A 15,504-nucleotide genomic window follows, 5' to 3' on the forward strand; every position below is an offset into this window, starting at 1 on the left:
TCATCACATTAACCCCCCCCCCCCCCCCCCCCCCTCTTTCTGTCTCTCCCTCCCCAAAGCAATCCTCCATGACAAATGGACCTGGATTGCGCACTCGGGTCCGTGAGGGGTAGCTTTTAATGATAAACGCGTGACATACGGTATTTAAAAAAAAGAAAAGAATTATTTGTATTTTTTTGGCGGCCATTTGCCATTTGAAAGTCAATGTTTGTTGGCAGAGACACAGACACTGAAGATGATAGGCCTATTTCCACACTCTTATTGAACTAATCCTATCACAGATTTTACACAGAGTGATGATGGATGTATACGTTTGTATACATGGCTGTAATTTACCGCAAAACTGACAGAAACACAAGCACATACAATCATTCAGAACCTTTAATCTGTAAATGTGTTTACAGTAAAATTGCAAGTCAGATATATAATTTTGATACCAAAGCTGATGCACAGGGCTGTAAACAAGCCTCCTGGGACAAGTGTGGAAAACAAAACCAGATGTTCCGAAAACAATCCACAAAAGAAACATTCTCTTTTAAAATTGTGACTGTGGCGGTTTCATCTCATATGACACAAATACAGCAAACAGCTCCAGTCACTGGCATCTCTGAATCATCATACCATCTCTTGCTCTTCAAGGACAGAACGAAATATTTAGAAATCTTGTGGGTACAATGTGTATTCAACGAAAGAGCGTAGAATGAAGCATGAAACCAAGACCACATGTTCATGTTTCCAAAGGAAATACAAAGAGACCTTTACATCTAATCTGAATGTACCAAAAGTCAAAAACGAAGTCCAGGATATGACGTCTTACAGCTGATAACGACACCTCTTTGAAAATGGGGTACTCATACAAAAATCCTCTATGGGCTAGCTCTTAAGTCCTTCATACATGAATAGGCTGTGACTCTGGAGCACACATCTGTCACTGTAGAGTTGCTTAATCCTTATGTATAGGACTGGGTGCCTCATCATATAGTTGCATCATGATGAATAATAAGAAAATGAGGCACTTTCATGAGATTCAGCTTGTCACTTTGGTCCTTTTGAATCAAGCTGAAGAGGATTCAAAGGCTTGAAAGCCAAGTTGCATGATTGTTACTCTTTGTACTCCAGAAACTGTTGCAATCTCTTCCGGTGCTCCGCCGACATCTGTATAGCACTGAAGACATAAAATAAATATTTAGTATGATGTGAATGGGGAAAATACTTAGAAATAATTTCACTATACAGGAGACATTTATGGACGTGGGAGGCGGCCATACATTAAGTGTTCCCCAAAGGTGGTTGTTATCCTGTAGATGGCAGTCTTGAGGGTGGCTCTAAGGGCGAAGCGCAGCGTTTTGTACGTAGGGTCTCCCATGCTGTAGAATGACCTCACAGGCTTGCTGGAAGCATGGGGCAGCTTGAAGTGCCTGTCCACTGCCTGAAGACAAGGAACGGGACAGTTGCATTCAGTTAAATTGAAATTCATGCGTTTTACTGAACATCCTTACTAACTGCACTGGATCTGCAAGACCTTATTCTGTTTGAGTCAGTGTGTAACTTTCTGTGAAACAAAGATTCCTCCATCATTTGCTACACTTGTTAATTTGTATTTTTTTTTTTAAGGTACCTTAAAGCCCAAAACATACTACACCAGACAAGATTACATTTGTTTGGTTCGGCTGGCTACAATCACCAAATAATATGACATTCAGAGGGTGGGCAGTTTGGTTTGGGGAGCGCTCTCCAAACCGAACTGTTCAGGTGGACAATGCAGCAACCTTACAGAGGAAGTAAAAACTCATTTAGCTTGAACACGCCTTCTTCACATGTACCTTAAAGAGGAACTAAACACTCTGTTTTAGCTTGAACACACCTCCTTCACATATTCAAAAGATGCATTAGCGGTAAATTAAACTTCTCCCCCCAGTCTCACACTCAGATTATTTATTATTAGTAAACTGTAAACACCTGAGGTAGGGACCAGAAACAGGTGCAGGCATAATGATACATATTATACATCACATAATTTGCAAACTAAAATAAATATGTTTCAGGGTTAAGCAGCCCTTTCAGATGTGTCACAATCAAATTTCAAGCCATCATCTGTCCTGTAAGCAGCTGTATTTGGTCATTGAACTGAGAAAAATAACCTGTACCGTGAATTGAGGAGTTGTTATAATAGTTAATAACCCTAAAAAGTAAGGGAAAAAAAGCATTCCAGAAATGTAGTTGTTTTTGGTATGTAAATACTTACTATAAATGTATAGTTCATTTTTGATTACTCAAGCTCCATGACGTTTTGATTACTCAACATGTTGATTGACATCTCTTGGCAAACTTGAAGGGGCTACACTTGGTTGTCAAGGTGACATGTAAATAAAGTTCATTCAGTTTGTCTCAGAGGGTTTAGTATGCTACACTAAAGTGGGATTTCATACTGCCAAGAGTACAGCAAGGAGTGGTGAAATCTGATAGTAGCAAAATAGATTTTTATCGCTCCAATTTCTGTTGCCACCTCCGCAAAGATTGTGTAATGATTTACTGTCATTGACCATTTGCAGTCACCCCCAGCCCAACACACGCCCCACCCTTCAACAAGCAATTTGAGCAAAACCTCTAGTTGTCCAGATCAACACATCAGAAACTAAACTCCTTTTCCCATTTTATGCCCTACGCATAGTGTCCAAAAGTAACAGCCAAATTACCTCCTGAAGGACCAGCATGCTGCTGAGAATGCTGGGTAGCGTAGTCTGTACGACGCCAAACTGGTCTTCGGAGAAGGAGGCTGCTACTAGGTGAGACAGCCCTAGAGGATATTACAAAATATGAGAGATCAAGTTATACGCTTCATCATTTCAATTTATACTTTTCATTTACAGGCAGTGGCTTTGTCAAAAGAACAGCTCAACAACTACTACAGTGCATTAGATACCGTATATAAACTGACTTCATATTATTAAATTAATTTTACCTTCCAGTGCCCAGATGTGAGCTTGGCTGTCAGCAAAGAGAGCTTGACTGGAAGCTTCTGGGAGCTGTGGTGGAAGATGACCATTATTTTGTGTCAACAGAATCATTCTACTGTTGTATGGGAAGAAACCAGGTTAGCTGGCAGTGATCTATGGATTAGTTGAATGCAGACTTTGACTAGGATTGATTGAAGGTGGTAGTTGGATGGAAGGACATGCAGTCTTGGGGAAATATATATTTCCTCAATATGTATTTTCGTTGAGACACTTGCCGAAAAACAAAGTATAAATTAAGCCTTAGAGAGTGAGGTGCTCGCTCTACATCATGCACTACAGTATGACTAGGAGGATGGACAAAGGATGCACAAAAGCTCTACAGAGGAGGATACAGATGACATCACCAGTTTAGTTTCTACCGAGGAGACATTAGGACGAGAGATAGGGTTTACCTTATCAGTAAAGGGTGGTTACCTTATCAGTAAAGGGTGGTACAATGATCAAAAATAAAACATATTCAGGATTTGATAACCGGAGAACACCTTTGGGCAGAGGTGGGCAACCATGTTTTTTCTTTCGACCGGTTTCCCATATCTCAATGGTTTGTCGAGTGATCGCACAGCAGTTAAAAAAATTAAGTGAATCCCAATGAATCACAGGAGGGCAGCGGTGCACTGCATATTAGCATACAAATGCCCCTGTCAGCATATCAATGGTGCAGGTGTGCTACAAGTTTAGTACTATACAGCTAAGAAGAGAACACAGATGCCAAGAGACAGAAGATATACTATTTACACGCAGAATGGGAAGAGAATAGTTTTTTTGCCATGTCAAATGAAAAATGTACTTGTCTCATCTGTAACAATGTGAAGAAGGAAACTTGGACAAAACTTTCTGACAAACCACAAATCATTTGACAGGACATTTCCAGCCAACAGTCAACTGCAAAAGGTGAAGGATTTGAAATCCCACCTAGCAACACAGCAGTCTGTTTTGCTGAAAGCCATTTGGTAAAATTAATAAGACCACTGCACTGCAGCCTCCGAGTCCTATCGTGTGTCATTCTTATGCCAAACATATGAAATCATTTCGGGAGGGCGAGATATTCAAGGTGTTTCTTTAAGGGATTCGATTATATTTGAAAGAATAGTAGTGCAATATATTTTTTCTGTGGTGTCATATTGTCGAACAAACCTCTTGATAATAAATGTCTTTCTTTCTTAAACTTTGATTTTAAAATTCAAGTCAGTCAGAATTTATCTTACAATTATAATTCATTTTACATTATTGACTTATTCTTTTGTTAAGTTTTATTATAAAATTATTGACTCGTTCTATGCTAGCATTATTAAAATTAGCAGCCTATAATAAGACATAAGTGGTTTTCACTCTCTGGCACTGGATGATCTCGCCAGCTTTGGAAAACAGCCAAGTGATCTTGTGCCCGTAAAGGTTGCCCACTCCTGCCATTGGGTCCTATCGTAGTCAAATAACTGCCAAGTGTTACATGACTCTTCTTAACTGGAGCTCTTAAAGGAATTAGCAGGGTTGATTGTCATGGTAAGATGGGTGGAAAACCAGTTTAATTAGTAATGCCTGTATGGTGTAGGTCTGAAAAACGGGATTGGATTAGTGATGCCTACAAGGATCTAGGAGTAAAGCCAATTCCAATTCCGTTTTCGGGGAGGGACACACACACACACAATTCACCAGTCTAAGAGAGAGACAGCATGCACATTCCACGCGACCTTACCTTGCTAAACAAATACATTATCAGCACCCGCTTTTCCAAGAAATGTTTAACCTGAATGAGACAATTAAACGTAGAAAGATACTATTTCATTTCTTTATAGCTTGTCAGAAAATAAAACACAGGACAAAGAGTGTCATGTAACAGGTATGGTGCTTATCTACCATGTGATTTCGAATAGTGTTGATGGTGAAATACCTGTTCTTGTCTGTTCTGGAGGAACTGAGCCAGGAGGCTGGGTTTGGAGACTGCTGGTTTTGGGTTTGGTGCCGGGGCTGGGGTTGATGGGGGACTGCCATTGGCCTGTGAATCTGCAGAGCAGAGTGTGAGAGAGAAAAAGAGAGTGAGTGTGTGTGTGTGTGTGTGTGAGAGAGATGTGTACCAATACAGAGCAACCAATCTAATTATCCCATGTGCCGTTTTGGTAACTTCTTACTGATGTACAAACAGCATAGGATGTCTTTTTTTTGTCTGTATTGTGTGTGTAATATATTCAAATGTTATCTATAGATATCACAAGTACTTGAGCCTAGAGATAATTTCATTATGGACTATCCCTCCTTTTCATGTGAAGCTGAAGTGATGAGCAAATGAGCAGTTTTGTTTCTCCTAATCTCTATAAATGTATCTGCATATGATTGTAGAATCTGTAGGCAAGGCACAATGTTTTTTGGTGTTGGGTTTCCGTTTGTAGTGCGAGTAGTGCTGACCAATCATGATTGAGCAGGCTTTGGCGATGTGAGGTTAGCATCCAGGTAAACTGTCTGTGTGGAGCACAAAAAAGGTGGAATGCATTTCCTGACATTCAGTCTCAACTCGATATCGTCTTACGAACTTTTAACAGGGTGTAAACTGGCTACTTGTGAAACAATCTGGTCCTACACGTCATCTCTCAACTCCATTGTCATTCTTCGTGTCTTCTTCGTGTCTCAAGTTGCTAACCGGATTGTAAACAATGACAGTAACACGGTAGAGGAGGACTTGGCCCTGGACTGGCTACAACAGAAGCCCAGAAACGTTGTCACTTGCCCCCAGAGGCTAAATAGTCACCAGACGATAGCCCATGGGTTGTGTTTCTCCAGAAGCCCTTAACATAGGATGGAAGACAGTCAATGGCGTTAACTAAATAATGATTACGTTTATATGGTAAGCTTACATTTCATATCACACACCGTATGCACACAACATCTGTACTTAAAATTAAATCAACGCCCCAGATCGATTATTTTTTATAATAATGTAAATCAGTTAATTTGATTAGTTTAATTATCTGTTGCAGCTTTACAGGACATTTCGGTTCTTAATATTGGAAGTACAAACTAATAGTAAGACCTTTAGTACAGTGGCAAAATGCAGGATTATACATACTGTAGAAATAGACTGCAGCCACAGTAAAATATATATATATTTTTTTTTACAGTATATTGCTATTATATAGATGGCAATATACTGTACAAAAAATATATATGTATATTATACATACATCTCACCTGTGGAGGTGGACCAGAGTTTGGGGCCCCTCCTCATAATGTGCGGGCTCTGCACGGAGGCGGAGCCGTACCAAGGTGAAGCCGGTTCCAGTGGTCCGGCGAGGCGTCGCAGGGCTGGGGAGGACAAAGGGCTGTCCACGTTCGGTGTGAACGGAGAGCTCAGAGCCGGGCTGCATGGAGCCCCCATGGAGCGCATCAAGACTGAGGCAGGGGTCCAGGCCCTGATCATGGCCCCGGGCCTGGGAGTCATCACCTCCTCTGTACCAGAACTTACTAATAAGAATTAAATACAAATACACGATTAAATAGATTCGGGGTTTCTATTTGTCATTTCCTAATTCTATACTCCCCCACGCCAACAATTTCCTCAATCATCTTTATGAGGTTACTTATTCACAATAATGTTGTTGTTTTTTTAAAGTTTGTTTTGCTTGACCACAATGCTAGTTATGTAATTTACATGTCGATTAGACAGATGCTTGGTTTGATGTTTACCTCGTATCCTAGTTTCTTTGAAGCATTAAAATGCTTTCTTTGCCCTCTACTTATGTGACCATTTACCCTGATGTTTGTTCATGCATTTTACTCTGATCATGCACATGTTCAATAAGTCACTAGAGTGTCTGCTAAATGCCTAAATATAGATATAAAAGTGTAGATGGGTCATAAGCGTCTTACTTCGATGTTCTTTGCCACATTGTTTGCTGGGGCACCCGATTATGCTTATTGCCATGTATACATAACTAACTCATCTTCACATTGAACAGATGTGGCATGGAGGCTGCTATGGCAATGCTGTTAAGCACAGCATTGCCATAAATGGGAAGTCCATTCTATACATTTATTTCTATGGCTGTCAATGAAGCCATATTTCTGTTAAATAAAATAAAAAATCTTCCAACTAATTCCCTACGTGAAAAAAAGGGCTTAAAACCACATGAATACACAGTCAAGTGCATTAGAACAGGACAGTTGAGTCATTATGTCGTGTGTATTATTGAGTATTACATACCGGAACTATTTGACTGTGTAGAAGATGTCTTGTCACTGCCAGTAGACTGGGTCTTGGCCCTACCATTTGTGGCTACAGTGTCATGGTGGGCAACAAGCCTCTGAGTCAGGTCAGCTAGCAGAGACAGACACTCCTTACTGATGGCATTCCAGTTATGAGGATGGCCACCTGGGAAAGACAAGAGAAGACTAACATTATTCTCACCTTAAGGAACAGAAAATACATTTCTACTTCTGTCCTGATGCAAAGTGCATGTCAGGATTGTTATGTCACAGTATGACATACTGTACTAGGAAAGGGTTTTACTTGCACTAAAGAGCATTTACAATTAAACCAGATGTAGGCCTGTGCATTTGTTGTTCAATCCCATGAGGCCTGAACACTAAGAGTGCATGGCACTAAAATAAAATATCAAATGTTAATACTAGTAGTTGAGCATGGACATCTGCTCTGCGTTAGGCAGCAAAGTAGCAACAAACCTGGCTGACTAAGACTGAAGACCTCAAGACGTCGTGAAAGACAGTGCTGGGACAGTAATGCCAAGTCCTGCAGAGCTAAACACTGACATAGGAGGGGAGACCTGTAATAATCTGCATTTCAAAGCTTCGTCAGCTAACACAAAACTGGATTACTGATAATGTTATTGCTGTTGTAAATGTGTTGATTTACCTTCAAAATCATTGGCTGCTTGCCAGTGAGAACTCTGGCAAGACAATGATTATCATCCTCAGTAAAAGATGATTGCACCGGAAAACTCAACACCTGCAAAAACATTATCCGATATTTTAAGCATGAACAAAATTTTAGGTAATTAACTACAATCAAATTAATATAATACCTGTAAAAGCCAATCTATAACACAAATGGCATTCAGTAAACACAAGTAGACTTTGGGGACTGGGCAGTAACAACACTGCCCCCTGGTGTTAAAAATTAGTAGTCAAACACTTGCATACCTCCGTGACAAATATTCTGAAGAGCAGCACGGTGATGTACCACTGCAGCAGGAGGAAGGTACCACAGATCCATAGGTGGTAGAGCAGAGAGATGTCCAGCAGCCCAGCTATGGTGTCAAGAGGATGGAGAGAGCTACATACAAACACCAAGTTAAACTTAATGCATCAATATGTCTATACCTCTCTTGATTGACCTATTCAACCCCAAATGTAATCATCTCTTCAGTGTAGCCTAATGAGCAGTCCCACCACGTTTCATGAACATCTACCAACTGTTCCCAACTTAGTTATATTTCGATAACAAAAATTAACACACACAACCACAAACAAACAGAGAGGATCAATTACAATACCCTGCCACTCTGGCAGGTATGCAGTGATTATAATTTCATCAATCATATAAATAATTCACTAACCTGTCTAACTGAAGATTCAGTGTTTTACAGATCCATGTTCTTGGAACATATCCTGTGAGTAAGGGAGACATCAAGCTTAACAAATAAATCATGCGCACACAGACACAAACATGGGATCTCAAGATTGTGCACAGATAGATCTTAAAATGGTACAACAAACAATTACCTAGGAAGTAATATACAGCAAGGTAGTTCCTGACAAAATAAAAGCTCTGGATGGCACTGCATTTCACCACCAAAGGCAACGTTCCCTTGAAGCGAAGGAACTTGTATTGCTAAAAAGGAAATAGGAGACATCATTGGCATTGACCTTTATACTCAAAGCTGCACATTTCAACATAAAAAGTTAAAAAGTTAATATATGTAAATATATGAAAAGTTACATTTTACAAGTTAAGGAAAGAATAGACATTTTGCAGGTGTTTTGTATCATTGAATAATGTGTAAAAATAGTGTAATATAGCATACCTGAACAGTGTGGAAGGCCACATAGTTCATGTTGTGGATCACTCCCAGTAGGCTGTGACTGAGGCCACTAAAGGCTCCTGCTAACAGCAGTACAAGGAGGTGCTCATTCAGATACAACTGAGGGGTACCGCCACTGTATTAAAGAAAAAGTGCCACCGTTAAGACTACTGATGAACGTTGGGCTCCCAAAAAGGCAGAAACATATGTTTGTGAACACTATCCGAGTACATCGTGAACTGTGTTCAGCTGCTTACCTATCACATTGTGTGCATGGGTAGCCAAGTGTCCGATATCTTCCTCCAATGGCTACAGAACAACACCAGGCCACTATCATTCCCATGACGCAATGCAACAGGGAATGGATGATCTGGCGAGGGTGGAGTAGCTGACCCAACAGTTCAATTTTTGAACAGGCAATAGATGGGACGACTAGGAGGAGACAAAAATGGCACAACAGTTATTAGTGCTGTGCAATTATGGCAAAAATAATCGTGATTATGATCACGATTATTTTGGTCAATGTTAAGAAGGCTTATTTCAACACATTTACTCTTGACGTAGGAAACATCATACATTTATTGAACCTTTAGAAGAAAACCTGTCTTTAACAGTGGATTTTCTTTAAACTTACAGATTTTTGCTCCTTCATTGTTTGTTCATAGACCACTTTGCAGATTTCAGATTATAAAAAATATATACAAAATAAATAAATATTGCCTTCGCGCAGAAACCACTGTGTAATATAATATACATACACACACATACATAGGTTTTTCAGATTATATAAAACAGCCACTATAAGACAAACATAACACAAGTCCACCTTCCATTCACCTTCATGTACAGTTTGGAAATTAAAACATGATAAAAGGAAGCAATAATAAGAAAAAAAGCTATGTTAAATACATTTTGGTAGACGGCCATGGTGCAGCTGCTATATGGTCAGATAGGTGTATTAAATGGGTCACGGTCAGCGCCAACTCAAGGAGTGTGAGTGTAATAAATAAAGGACTGTGTAATAAATTTTGCACAATATTTGAAGTTCCTCGTCAGACTCCTTGAAACCAAAGTTGTTTCCAAAACAGTTGCTTTGGTTTTACCTTTCTTGTTGACCAAAGGCTCTCTTTCCCTTATCTGGGCTCAAGCTGAAAACATGCCACAGCCTAGTCTCACAGTAGCCAGACAAATTACAATTGGATAGCAATCTAACCACACTGGAATCGATGACAAACCGACATCACACGGTCGATTAGCGCCAGTGTGACATCCGTGGTAGTCCCAATCACTCAATTCAACATTATGCATTGGGAAGACAGGGGCAAAATCAATTGCATTTGTCCAAGTTACTGAGCAATTCTGAAGACCAGGTAGGTTTTGAGGGCAGTTTTGAAGGATGATCCCAATCTGATCTCCCGACATAGTCAGGACAAGTCAACATGGTGTGTTCCGGCCTTAACTGACGGTGACTTTGGGCTATTAGGGAGGGGTGAAAGTGCACTGCTGTATAGGGCTATGCTTGAGTTATAAGACAAAACATAAGGACTGCATCATTGTGAAACAAAATGCAGCACAATAAAATCATAATTATTACAAAGGCTAACAAATCAGGAATGACAACAATCAAACTATCTATTCAAACGTATCCAATACAGCGCAACATCTCTGATGACAAACTTTGACTTGTGTGTGTATGAGTCAAATGGCTGAACCCAAAACAAATCTTAAATCCCCACTTTGGTTGGTTGGGTTTCCAAGCTGCCTTCAATCTGTCACTCACCTGTGTAATATTCCAGATTCAATAACCCAATGACCAGGATCACTGCGAACAACAGGATGAAGGAGAAGATAGCGCTAGCACTTGTTAAGATGGCCAGGCAATCTAAAAAAAGAAAAGGGAAAAAAATACTACAGTAAGTTTTTACACTATGATTTAATATAGCACAGTGGTTATCAAAGTGGGGTCCAGGGACCAACCACCAGGGATCCTTGAGGGGTTTCCAGGGGGTCTCCAGTTAACTTAAGAGTGTGTGCAAAATGTTGGTTCCATTTGTACAGTCTTGAGTTAAATTAACAATGAGGATTTTACACTGTAGTTTGGCATCCCAGAGATTCTGGGATAATTGTATCAAATGGGGGTCCGTGACCTAATGCATATCAAACGGGGGGTCCTTCAAATTAAAAAGGTTGAGTGTCGTATCTGCGAGCTTGTGGCGTGGCACTCAGTCCTGCGCTATGAGCTTCTATATCTGCTTTTTTTGAATAGCCAAAGAAATCAAAAAAATGACACAGATGCTTTCTAGGTTTGAATGGATTAAAACAGCACAGCAGACAGCACATCATCAGGACTGAGCTGCCAGCCTGGAACTTTTATACTCAGAGGTAACATTCTGTCATGCTGCCTGGCTTCTCAATCACCCGCAACAAAGGTCAGGGCCTAGAGAATTAATGAGTTGGCATCTACCTGTGTCATGGCCAGTGCTACCCTGCCTTCTCCAGGGGAAATATAACCACCAGCATGAAGGTTTTTATTGTGGCGATGAAGAGGGAAGAACTACTTTAGTTGTTGTCTGTAAGTGATTCATTCAAATAAATGTTAACAATGAAATCACATTCTGCAAAAAAAAAAGAAAAGGTTGAGAGTCGAATATAGGTATCTATCTATAAGAACACTCGGCCCAAAACCACACTCGGCCCGGTCAAATCCGGCGACCTCGGATGGCTTGGAACGGTCAGACCCACGTATTTCTGGTAGGGATGGGCAATATTATCGATTTCGCGATATATCGCGATATTTTATTTCGCGATACTGTATCGATACTCCAGTATCGATATCGCGATTTTTTTGAAAAAAAATATATATTTTTATTTTATTTATTTTTTTTTTGCTTTTTCAGATACAGGGCAGGCTTTATGAAAAACATTCAAAGAACCTATCACAGATCTGCAGCTACCCAATATGTAGTGTATATATAAACAATATGTAGTTGTGATATATGTATATATCGCAATATATCGCAATATGTCGCAATATATCGCAATATCGTGATACAACCCACGTATCGTGATACGTATCGCAATATAATCGTATCGTGACCCAAGTATCGTGATACGTATCGTATCGTGAGATTGTTGCCAATACCCATCCCTAATTTCTGGACACCAAAGTCGATGATTTACGATTCTGTCTCTATTGGAACGTAACTCTAATGGCACTGAGTCGGCTAAAAAGGACTTTCGCAACGTTCGGCATGGCAACTCGCTCGCCTAACGGCTTGCTCGCCGGAGCCTCTCGTGGCTCAAGTCCGCTTCAGACGGTGCACCTCTATCGTTGTAACAGTTTTTTGCCAAACTACTTCCTAACTTAATATCCACCGCCAAGGGTAAATCTCAAAATGTACTCACCAGTGCCAAGGTTTTATTGTTGTTTTTTTCACGTCGCCATAGACCCCGTTAGAATCCTTGTGAATGCGCGATGCACTGTTTGTAAACATCGTGCACATGTCCCTGTGTCTACTAGTGCAGACCACGTGTCAAACGGGGCATCCATGTTGTAGTTAGAACGGTTTATGTTAAACAGTGATGACCGAGGAGAAAAAAATACAAGGGAGAAAATGGCGTTTTTGTGTGCGCTTTAGAATGGAGGCCGACGGGAACGGCAAAACCGGATCGCAAATAGTTCCGTTCCGGTGGTGTTACACTGAAAATGGTCCGTGTAGAAAATTGAAAAAAAAAGGGACTACGTTCTTGGCGTTTAATGTGTTAATATTAGGGGCTGTAGTCCGTTCTCACCAAGCGGGCTGAGTGGTCCGCCTCGCTGGGGGCGAGCGTTCCGTGCCAAGTGGGGCGACTGGTCCCCCGCTGGGGACGAACGTTCTGCGGCAAGCGGGCCAAGTGGGTCCACCGCTGGGTTCCTCGCAAAAAAATGGGGCCGAGTGTGTTTTGAGCGTTCCGGTTACTATCTAACCATGCACTCTAAAGTCAATGAGCCAGCTGACCTGATATCCACTGAATGGGGTGGAGCAGACTCAACCTGCTGATCACTACGAACAGAGCTGTGGTTGGAGGCATCAACGAGACAGCCCAGGCGATGCTGGCCGCAGCTCTCCAGGAGATCACCTAAATAAAACAGTCAAACATAAAACTCTCCAGCAGCAGATCATCTAAACCAGGGGTCTTCAACAGGGGATCCGTGACCCCTAGGGAGCTACTATAGGGGGGCAACCTAGGGTGATTTTTTTTTATATTACATTAACCACTTGCATCCCTATTCTGAGAAATTTGGCCAAAAATAGCTTACAAAAAAGCTTACAATGCCTTGCGCTGCGAGGCATTGTGAGCTTTTAGATCGGCTATTTTCGGCAAAGGGGTTTGGTGTAAAGGGAAAAAGTACAGAACGAAAGGTCAGGATTACTATTGACTGACTGTTTAAGTGGTTAAAATTTAACCACTTAAACAGTTTAATTTAATGTCTGAAAATACACATTAACATGAATCCAACATACACTGATGATAGTGCTGTCAAACAAGTCTATGAAGCCATCTATGAACTCTGCAAAACCATTCTATACAATATGTAGTGGGGGGTCCCTGATTCATCTCTCTCTGAGCTTGGGGGTCCTTGACTTGAAAAACGTTGAAGACCCCTGATCTAAACAAAACATTCAATAATCAAACTAGCAGACCAACAGCAATTAAGATACGATGGCTCGACACCATGACTGGGATGAGGTCATGATATTTTTCAAATACACTGACTGAGTCTACAAAAAGTCAAAACTGTTGTTTTCCAGAGGGAAACAGGAAGAGTGGATGCCTAAACATTGTGGGCAGAGGACACCTTTGGCTATTTTTCCCAAAACGTAAAATTAAAATCCAAAAATTGTCTGAAGTAATGTAATTACTGAACATGCTTGAACATTCATTAAAAAGGCCCAATATTTCTAAAATTGCTACAAAATAAATTGCTTGCTAGTCCAGCCTTGGACAAAGGCTGTCATAGATTTGCTTTATCAAGTCAACATTTCTGCAATATACGCAAACGTCAGTCAGACTCGATAAAAGAAGTCTGACAGTCTTTGTCCAGGGCTATGCTACTGGGGATATGGCCATAAACACGTTTTCTCAGGACATTTTCCAGTGTTTGTCTGAAAGTGGCTTTAGCTTCGATAAAGATGTACCATCAGTGGTGGAAAAAGTACTTAATTTTGAGGTCCGGAATTCAAAATGTACTTGAAAGTACAAAAGAACTGGTATCAAAATGTGGTATCAAAGTCTTCAAATGTATACAAATCTTTTGAAAATAGCAGATCAACTAAGCTCATCGGCTATTTTCAATGGCCAAAATTAAGTGGTTACTGTGTGTTTTGTAATAACAATCTAAATCTACTAAGTAACAAGTAACTGAAGTTGTCAAATAATAGTGGAGTAAAAGTATAATATTTGCCTCGGAGATGTAGTGGAGAAGTAAAAGTACTGAACATTGGAAATCCAGTAAAGTAAATATTCCTACAATTTTACTAAAATAGTTACACCACTGTGTACCATAAGCATGTTCAATTAAATCATGTAGCATATATACTTTAAATTACTTCAGATGATTTACAAAATTCTTTATCATATTATTGTTTACATTTTGAAAAAAAATGGCCAGAATGTTTATATATTAGAACCCTATGGTTCCCACTGAGCTGCTTGTAAATAAGAGCAGCTAGCTAACGATAGCTAACGGTAGCTAATAAGAGTTAGGGGTGAAGAATACTTTTGGTTGTTCTAACACTTACGTTCCGTAACCAACCACTCTGCTCTGTAGACATGTTGATGAGATAGATGATGGAGAGCCAATAATGAAGTATGAAACACTGTTGGCTCTCCTGCTTTCAGAGTTACAAGCCGGTCGTCATGTTGTTCATGTTGGACGGATCAGCTTCAGCTTGTTTCCCATATCGCGCGCCACATGCATTCAAAGGACCCCTGTAGGCTGTCCCGCTTACTGCCTGTTGGCAGTCATGGAAGAAGTGCATACAATTTTTTTTTACTTCAGTAAAAGTATCAATACTGCAATGTAGACATGCTCTGTTACAACAAGTAAAAGTTAAAAATGTACTTGAGTAAAAGTACAAAAGTATCATTGGTACCAAAAGTTAAAGTTTTAATTATGCAGAAGAATGTCCCATTTAAAAAATTCAAATGGCTGAGCCTGAAATTAGGACTGAAGTGGTTAATGCACAGTATGTTTTGTAATAATAATCAAAATCTACAAAGTAACTAGTAACTAAAGTTTTTAAAGTAGTGGAGTAAAAGTACAATATTTGCCTCTGAGATGTAGTGGAGTAGAAGTAAAAGTATTGAAAACTGGAAAGTATTGAAAACCCTCAAAATTGTACTTAAGTAGAGTATTTGAGTAAATGTATCCAGTTACTTTCCACCACTGTAAATCAGGTTAACACGTACATGGA

At 40.1% G+C, this 15,504-nt stretch overlaps 1 protein-coding gene across 2 annotated transcripts; it reads right to left on the minus strand.

Moving 5' to 3' along the window:
- Positions 1-363: 363 nt before the first annotated feature.
- ndc1 (NDC1 transmembrane nucleoporin) lies at positions 364-14,992 on the minus strand. 2 transcript variants are annotated; one of them, XM_084056596.1, is made up of 18 exons: positions 14,830-14,992; positions 13,045-13,165; positions 10,827-10,928; positions 9,304-9,478; positions 9,050-9,182; positions 8,748-8,856; positions 8,582-8,633; positions 8,166-8,298; positions 7,879-7,971; positions 7,689-7,770; positions 7,210-7,377; positions 6,198-6,470; positions 4,906-5,018; positions 4,711-4,761; positions 2,963-3,026; positions 2,697-2,797; positions 1,269-1,429; positions 364-1,165 (listed from the first exon to the last, which is right to left on the minus strand). In XM_084056596.1, exons 1-18 carry the CDS (start codon positions 14,860-14,862, stop codon positions 1,102-1,104), a joined length of 2,028 nt encoding a protein of 675 aa, XP_083912722.1. In that variant the 5' UTR covers positions 14,863-14,992; the 3' UTR covers positions 364-1,101. The 2 variants fall into 2 exon arrangements, with proteins under 2 accessions (XP_083912722.1, XP_083912723.1); XM_084056597.1 differs by lacking the exon at positions 4,711-4,761.
- Positions 14,993-15,504: the final 512 nt, after the last annotated feature.

This window comes from Gymnoscopelus microlampas (assembly GCF_963454915.1).
Source record: "Gymnoscopelus microlampas genome assembly, chromosome: 5".
In the NCBI taxonomy this organism is placed as follows: domain Eukaryota; kingdom Metazoa; phylum Chordata; class Actinopteri; order Myctophiformes; family Myctophidae; genus Gymnoscopelus; species Gymnoscopelus microlampas.